General features: G+C 48.2%; 1 protein-coding gene across 1 annotated transcript in view; it reads right to left on the bottom strand.

Annotated features, from left to right (window-relative positions):
* Nucleotides 1-7879, bottom strand: part of SEC22C (SEC22 homolog C, vesicle trafficking protein) — a gene marked incomplete at its 5' end in the record, with an annotated part of 16548 nt that extends 8669 nt beyond the window's left edge. The window contains 2 exons of the mRNA XM_015412392.1: nt 3073-3252; nt 7716-7879. Of these exons, the coding sequence (XP_015267878.1) occupies nt 3073-3252; nt 7716-7879 (344 nt within the window). The remainder of the gene's footprint in view (nt 1-3072; nt 3253-7715) is intronic.
* Nucleotides 7880-8185: the final 306 nt, after the last annotated feature.

The raw sequence follows: 8185 nt of genomic DNA, 5'->3' as shown, positions 1-8185 counted from the left end.
AAGGACCAGGCAGGACATGATGTGAAAGACCTCCGCTTGAGACCCTGGAGAGCTGTAAAGAGGGGCTGTGGCTCAGTGGAAGAGCCTCTGCTTGGCATGCAGAAGGCCCCAGGTTCAATCCCCAGAAGCATCTCTAGTTAAAAAGGACCAGGCAGGAGGTGATGGTAAAGACCTCCGCCTGAGACCCTGGAGAGCTGTAAAGAGGGGCCGTGGCTCAGTGGCAGAGCCTCTGCTTGGCATGCAAAAGGCCCCAGGTTCAATCCCTAGAGCCGCTGCCAGTCTGAGTAGACAATACCGACCTGGATGGACAAAGGGACTGATTCAGTAAAAGGCGGTTTCATGTGTGTTCAGTACAAACAGCCAAGCTGCACAGAGGGGAGAAGGACAGGTCTTGGGGATGACAGACCCCTGTAGTGGAAAACGCTGCCGGCCAAACCGGAATCTAAGCGTGGACTTCAGTTAAGCGTAAATGCCAGGTGTCACGGCACCCTGAATCGGACCCAAGTTTGCAAAGGGTAACAGGATGCAACTGCAGAGGGGACTCCTGGCCAGTCTGCAGCCGTGAATTTGTGGCTCCTTAAAGATAAATGAATCCAGTTTGGCAGAGACCATATCCGCCCATGTTAGGGAGGGGGCTGTGGCTCAGTGGAAGAGCCTCTGCCTGGCCTGCAGAAGGTCCCAGGTTCAATCCCCAGCATCTCCAGATAAAAGGACCAGGCAGTAGACAGAATCATAGAATGTTAGAGTTGGAAGGGACCTTGCACGTCATCTAGTCCAACCCCCTGCACTCTGCAGGAACATGGCTGAAAGATAGCCCTACATACCTAAAACATACCCAAAAGATGGTCGTCCAGCCTCCGCTTGAAAACGCCCAGTGAAGGAGCATCCACCGCCTCCTGAGGCGGTCTGTTCCACTGCTCAACCACTCTTACAGTTAGGAAGTTTCTCCTGATATTTAGCCAGTATCGACTCCCTTGTAATTTCCACCCATTTGTTCTAGTCGCAAGAGAGAGTAGATCTGCTCCATCCTCTACGTGACAGCCCTTCAAATACTTGAAGACTGCAATCATGTCCTCTCTAAGTGAAAGTCCTCCACCTGAGACCCTGATGATATGACGATATGGACCCTGATAGACTGGTGGTCTGATTCAGTCCCAAGTAGCTTCATACCATCATAAGAATGTAAGAGAAGTCAAGGTTGGATCAGGCCAGTGGCCCATCCAGACCAACACTCTGTATCACACAGTGGCCAGAAATACCAGTGCCATCAGGAAGTCCACCAGTGGGGCCAGAACATTAGAAGCCCTTCCACTGTTGACCCCCCCCCCAAGCACCAAGAAGACAGAGCATCACTTGCCCCGGAGTCCCTATCTATACCTTGTGGCTAATAGCCACTGATGGACCTCTGCTCCATATGCTTAATTCCCTTTTGAAGCCGTCCATGCTTGTAGCCGCCACCACTTCCTGTGGCAGTGAATTCCATGTGTGAATCACTCTTTTGGTGAAGAAGTACTTCCTTTTATCCGTTCTAACCGGACCGCTCAGCAATTTCATGGACTGCCCACAAGGAGTTCTTGTATCATGAGAAAGGGAGAAAAGGACTTCTTTCTCCACCTGCTCTATCCCATGCATAATCTTATAAACCTCGATCATGTCACCCCTCAGTCGTCGTTTCTCCAAGCTAAAGAGCCCTAAGCGCCTTAACCTTTCCTCATAGGGAAAGTGTTCCAACCCTTTTATCATTCGAGTTGCCCTTTTCTGCATCAAAAGCATGAAGAAGCACAAAACTGCCCACTATTGTTTTGGTGGGTTTTTTTAAAATCATCTACGAGTTCTTCATTATTCAGGCATCCTGCTCTGTAAACGGAACTGGATGCGTGCAAATTTGATACTTCCCCTTGGCGACGTCTACGGCTAAAGGAATTCCAGCAATTAGCTACGCTAAGAGTACAAAGCATGAAGAGCTGCCAAACGAACCCTGGCTACCGAGGACACGAGGGTTTACTGTCGCGTTATTTTTTACGACGTTTTGATCCCACCCTTTCCTACGGGGAGCTCAAAGAGGTGTTCGTGGCTCTCTCTGCCTCTGCTTTACCCTCTCGACAACCGTACGAGGCGGGTTACGTGGGAAGACGGCGACCAATGTTCCCTCTAAACTGTGGGGTCCTGTGAGCAAAAATTCTGCTTTGTGAGCTCCTGGCATTAAAGTTGTGAGAGGGCGATTTGGCTGCTACATAAATGAGTTTGCTCTGGATCCATCCTTCCTGAGCGGAGACAAAAGTGTGTGAGCCGGAGGCTAAAGAACCGTAAGCTAGCTCACACTAACTCAGCTTAGAGGGAACACTGACGGCGACTAAGCTAAGGTCATTCGGTACGGCTGCCAACCTCCAGGTGCTGCCTGGAGGCCTCCTAGTATTACAACTGATTGCTAGATGACAGAGACCAATTCCCCAGGAGAAAATGGCTGCTCTGGGCGATGGACACTAGGGCATTATATACTAATAAGGATCCTCCCTCCCCCAAACCCTGCCCTCCCCAGACACCAGTGTTCCCTCTAAGATGAGTCAGTATGAGCTAGCTCACAGTTTTTTAGCCTCTGGCTCACATTTTTGTCTTAGCTCAGGAAGGAGGGCTCCAGAGCCAACTATGTTATGCAGCAGCCAAGTCGCTCGCTCACAATTTTAGTGCCAGTAACTCACAAAGTAGAATTTTTGCTCACAAGACTCCACAGCTTAGAGGGAACATTGCTGGACACCACCCTCAAAATCTCCGGAAGCAATTTTTCTCCAGGCCATTTTGGCTGGAGATCCTGGAGGGTTTTTTGCCACCTTCTGGGCGTGGGTGGAGCAGGGGTCACTGGAGGTGTGTGGGGGGGAGGTATTTGTTAATTTCCTGCATTGTGCAGGGGGTTGGACTAGATGACCCTGGAGGTGCCTTCCAACTCTATGATTCTAGGTATTTCCAAACCCAGAGCTGGTAACCCTATCATGCACTGAGCTTCGCAACAGAGGGGGGATTTGAACGCATATCTCCCCGTTTCCAGCCCAACACGCTGAGTGCAACGGCGCTTACCGGGCTCTAGGGGGAGCTCTGTGTGCCCGTTCACCATCCCGTTCATCAGCTCCGCCTCTTCCAGCTTCACCTGCGTGGGAGGATGCAGCCGTAGCTCTTCCTGGATTTTTTCCAAACTGAGCTTCGTGGGGGCGCAGCTGGTGTAGTTGAAGCGGCTTTTGACTTTCTGAATGACGTTGTCTGCAACGGAGGAGGCAAGCGACGCTGATGTGACATTTCAAGGTGTTGGCACTTACCTTTGAAGCCCTACAGGGCCAGGGGCCAGCATACCTTCAAGACCACCTCTCCCCATAGTAGCCCTATAGAGCACTACGGTCGACTAAGCAACATCTCTTGGTAGTCCCCGGCCCCAGGGACATCCGACTTTCCTCAACTGGGGCCAGGGCCACCCTACCTGGTGGAATGAGCTCCCAAGTAAGATCAGGGCCCTGTGGGCCTCTACGACAGAGCTCTTCCACCAGCGGCCTGGATCCTAACATCTTAAAATCTTCCACCACTGTCGATATGGTTTTATCAGAGCTGACACAGGACGGCAAAGGATGAGATGGCGGGACAGTGTCATAGATGCAACGAACATGAAATTGAGCCAACTTCAGAGGACGGCGGAAGACAGGAAGGCCTGGCGTGATCTGGTCCATGGGGCCGCGAAGAGTCGGACTCGACGGTGCGACTGAACAACAACAAATCTTATAGTAAAGGTCAAGGTTTCCCTCACTCGAAAGCCAGTCGGATCCGACGCCAGGGTTGCGGTGCTCATCTCCGTTTCCAAGCCGAAGGGCCAGCGCTGTCCGAAGACGTTTCCGTGGTCATGAGCAGTGTTCCCTCTAAGCTGAGTTAGAGTGAGCCAGCTCACAGTTTTTAAGCCTCCAGCTCAGATTTCTGTCTCCGCTCAGGAAGGAGGGCTCCAGAGCTTAATAAATGAATTTACACAAAAGTAAGTCAATCTTCACTGAAGATGATATTCATGATGTCTTTTATAGTCGATGAACAGGTGGACAGAAGACAGACGAACTTCTCGAGTAAATGCCCGTTTCGAAGAAGACTTATTAGTCCATTGGAGAGTTTTGTATGTAGCTGCATAGCTCATGGAAAAAACAGTTTGATTTAAAGACTTCATCGTCATCTTCAGTATATTTGGATGCGAAATTATTGAGAAAGACACTTCGAAACGGGCATTTACTCGAGAAGTTCGTCTGTCTTCTGTCCACCTGTTCATCGACTATAAAAGACACATCATGAATATCATCTTCAGTGAAGATTGACTTACTTTTGTGTAAATTCATTTATTGTTTGTGCACACTTGCAGCAATCTTTGGGTTTATATGCAGTATGGTTGCCAGCTTTGGGTCGGGGAAGTTCCTGGAGATTTGGGGGAGTGAGTTAAAACAAGTATAAAGCCAACAGTCGTGATAGTCTGACCCACAATCAAACAGTCACAAGACTTATAAAGAATGCTGTTTATGTATTGCAATCTAAAGCACTACAACATGATACACAACTCAATAGAAAATCCTTGAACCAAGGTACATAATCACATAATCAACGTCGTCTCCGGATTACATTACGACGTTTCAAAAAAAAGTGATCTTCTTCAGGAGATATTCTGTAGTGTACAAAAATACAATTTTTAGAATATGTGCTACACCAATAACAAGAGACAAGAGACAATACAATAATCTTAGTGCTTACTTACATAGTGGTGCCAAAGCTCTCAGTTTCATTTTTTTTTAAAGCTCTCAGTTTCATAAATGTTAGACAAGTCTTAAGAATCTGTAACATAGTAATACTACCTTTGTTATGAACACATACAAGATATTTCAAATTACAACTAATAATCTGTTACCCGAACTGGACCTAGTAGTAACTTACATTAAATTCAGATAGGACGCTGATCTCAATTAACATTCAAGCTCAAAATATGCTGCTATGTTTCTATTGTCTCTTGTTATTGGTGTAGCACATATACGACGTTGATTATGTGACTATGTACCTTGGTTCAAGGATTTTCTATTGAGTTGTGTGTCATGTTGTAGTGCTTTAGACTGCAATACATAAACAGCATTCTTTATAAGTCTTATGACTGTTTGATTGTGGGTCAGACTATCACGACTGTTGGCTTTATACTTGTTTTAACTGCCTGGGTCGTGTGTGTCCAGATTTGGGGGGTGAAGCATAGGTAAGGCAGGATCTGAGCAGGGGAGGGGGTCTCAGCGGGATATCATGCGACAGAGTTCACCTTCCAGATCGGCCATTTTCTCCAGGGGAATCGGTCTCTATAGTCAGGAAGTTGGAATTCAGGGGGGTCTCCAGGCCTCACCTGGAGGTTGGCAACCTTATCTCACAGTGTTGAGAGGATAGTGACAGTATTAAAGCAAGTCCAGAAAATGATCCAAAAAACCCCGGAAACCTGTATGCGTACTGCGCTTACAAAAATAGCTTAAGTAATTAAAGTGACAGTGTAATAATCCAGAGTGCGAAAAGACACACGATTTAACATTTCACAAGGTAAGTACAAAAATAAGTAAATTGATGAGATGCGAACGATGATCTCCGGAATGTTCAACTGTTTCGATAGTCATCTTCTTCCGAACAAAGATGAAGAGTATGCAGCGTCTCTAGTCAAGGTCTCAACTAGTACATATCAATAAGTCTCACTGAAGTGTCATGACATCATTGTATTTGAGCTTCAGTTTCATTATCTGGCCTTCCAGGGAACAGTCAGGGTTGATTTCTTTTAGGATTGACTGATTTGATCTCCTGGCAGTCCAAGGGACTCTCAAGAGTCTTCTCCAGCACCATCGTTCAAAAGAATCTATTCTTCGGCGCTCGGCCTTCCTTATAGTCCAACTCTCGCAGCCATACATGACTACTGGGAATACCATTGCTTTAACCATGCGGACTTTTGTTTAATTATTTATATTTATTTATTTATTGCATTTTTACCCTGCCCTCCCCGCGAACGGGCTCAGGGCAGCTTACACAGGCGCATAAACCCATACATAAAAACAATATAAAACAGTAAAAACTATTACATCACAACAAAACAAATAAAGTGCTCCATACACACAAGATGGGTCTCTGAGGATGGTATCGATCATTTCCTTAGGGTGAAATTGTCCTGTCGATGGTCCAAGCCAGTCCAGCGGCATCAGTGCCATGCAAATTTATGGCAGTTCTTTCGGGGACCGCTCCCAACCCCGTTGTTTCAGTCACGGTAGTAGTAGAAGTGGCGGCCCCTATATAAAAGCCTGGCGGAAGAGCTCCGTCTTTCAGGCCCTGCGGAATTACTTAAACTATTTTTGTAAGCACAGTACGCATACAGGTTTTTGGGTTTTTTGGATCATTTTTTGAACTAACCTTACCTCACAGACAGAAACTGGGCGTGATTGGTTGATCAGTAACTCATATCGGGGATACAGTAAGCTTCTGTATGGCATAAGGATTTGCCAGATCTGGATTGAGAAATTCTTAAGAGGTTTGGGGGATGGTGGGGTCTGGGAAGGGGAGCTAGTTCAGCAGAGTTATAATGCCACAGAGTCCACCCTCCAAAGCAGCCATTTTCTCCAGGGGAACTGAGCTTGGTCACCTAGAGATACAAGCTCAGTTAGTTCAGACAGAAGTGGGCTTCAGTTGTCTATGACCTGGGCGACCCCATCTGCCCGTCAGATCTGGGCCAGGTTTTCAGCCTACGCTAACTCTTGCATCAGCATCAGAAGAAGAAGAGGAGGAGGAGGAGGTTGGGTTTATACCCCGCCCTTCACTCTGAGTCTCAGAGTGGCTTCGGCTTACAAACTCCTTTCCCTTCCCCTCCTCACAACAGACACCCTGTGAGGTAGGTGGGGCTGAGAGTGCTCTTTCCAGAACTGTCCTCAAGAGAACAGCTCTTATCAGAACTACGGCTTGCCCAAGGTCATCCGGCCAGGTGCAAGTGGAGGAGTGGGGAATCAAACCCAGTTCTCCCAGATTAGAGTCCGCGCACTTAACCACTGCACCAAACAGACAAAACAAACCAATCGTTCGTCAGAGACAACTCTACAGTTGGACAGCCAGTGCTGATTAACTTCTGATGGATATGCCATGAAGATCAAGGCCGCCAGCAAACTGAGGACGACTAGAGGAAACAGGCTAGGTGCTGAGAGCCAGTTTGGTGTACTGGTTAAGTGCACGGACTCTAATCTGGGAGAACCGGGTTTGATTCCCCACTCCTCCACTTGCTCCTGCTGGATGACCTTGGGCAAGCCGTGGTTCTGATAAGAGCTGTTCTTGAAAAAAGAGCAGTTTCTGTCAGAGCTCTCTCAGCCCCGCCTACCTCACAGGGAGTCTGTTGTGGGGAGGGGAAGGGAGAGGAGTTTGTAAGCCGCTCTGAGACACCTTTGGGTAGTGAAGGGCGGGGTATAAATCCAATCTCTTCTTCTTCTTCTTCTTCTTCTTCTATTAAGGGCTGTGCTCTCGCCCAGGGCACCGACACTTCCCCGTGGATCAGCCAAAAGGCTCTGTGCACCAGACAGCGGCCTCAAAAGTGAGCGGACTGGATCTGCAGCCGCCGACTCGTTGCAAGTCGAATCGGTCTTCTGCACTCGTTCCTAAGAAAGGAGAGGAAAAGGCAGGGGCGGGACAGCAGGGAGTGCCCGTGAGCTACACACCGAATTCCAGGAAAGCGTACGGCCTGGAGGCTAGGCCCACGCTCGTCGCGTCGTAGGCTGTGGCGAACTCCCACTGCAGCTCCTCCAGGAAGCAAAATGCCATGACGGCCGGGTAGCTGCTGGCGCAAATGCCCATGCAGGCGATTTCCCCGGAAGAATGGAAGCTGGGAATGAAAAGAAAAGAAGCCGAGATCAGCGGTGGGCATCGAACGGGACGCCCAGGAGAACGGGCGGGGGTGGGGTGTGGGGCGTCCTCTCTTTAGGGAGGACTGGTGTTCCATTTAAACGTGCTGTTTGCTTTTGTAAATGGGGTAGATTCTGCTGCCACCAGGAATTTAAGGATTTCCAAACCTTCTCTCTGTTTCTTTTGCTAGTAAGGTGACCTAGAGTCAGGGCTTTTCAGGGATCTATGTGGTCCTGAGGAAAGATAGAACTAAATTCGGGGATAAACTTAAACAAGAGATGATTTA

Source organism: Gekko japonicus, unplaced genomic scaffold (genome assembly GCF_001447785.1).
Source record: "Gekko japonicus isolate JY-2015 unplaced genomic scaffold, Gekko_japonicus_V1.1 scaffold5526, whole genome shotgun sequence".
In the NCBI taxonomy this organism is placed as follows: domain Eukaryota; kingdom Metazoa; phylum Chordata; class Lepidosauria; order Squamata; family Gekkonidae; genus Gekko; species Gekko japonicus.
This window is presented reverse-complemented; position numbering and strand designations above follow the sequence as displayed.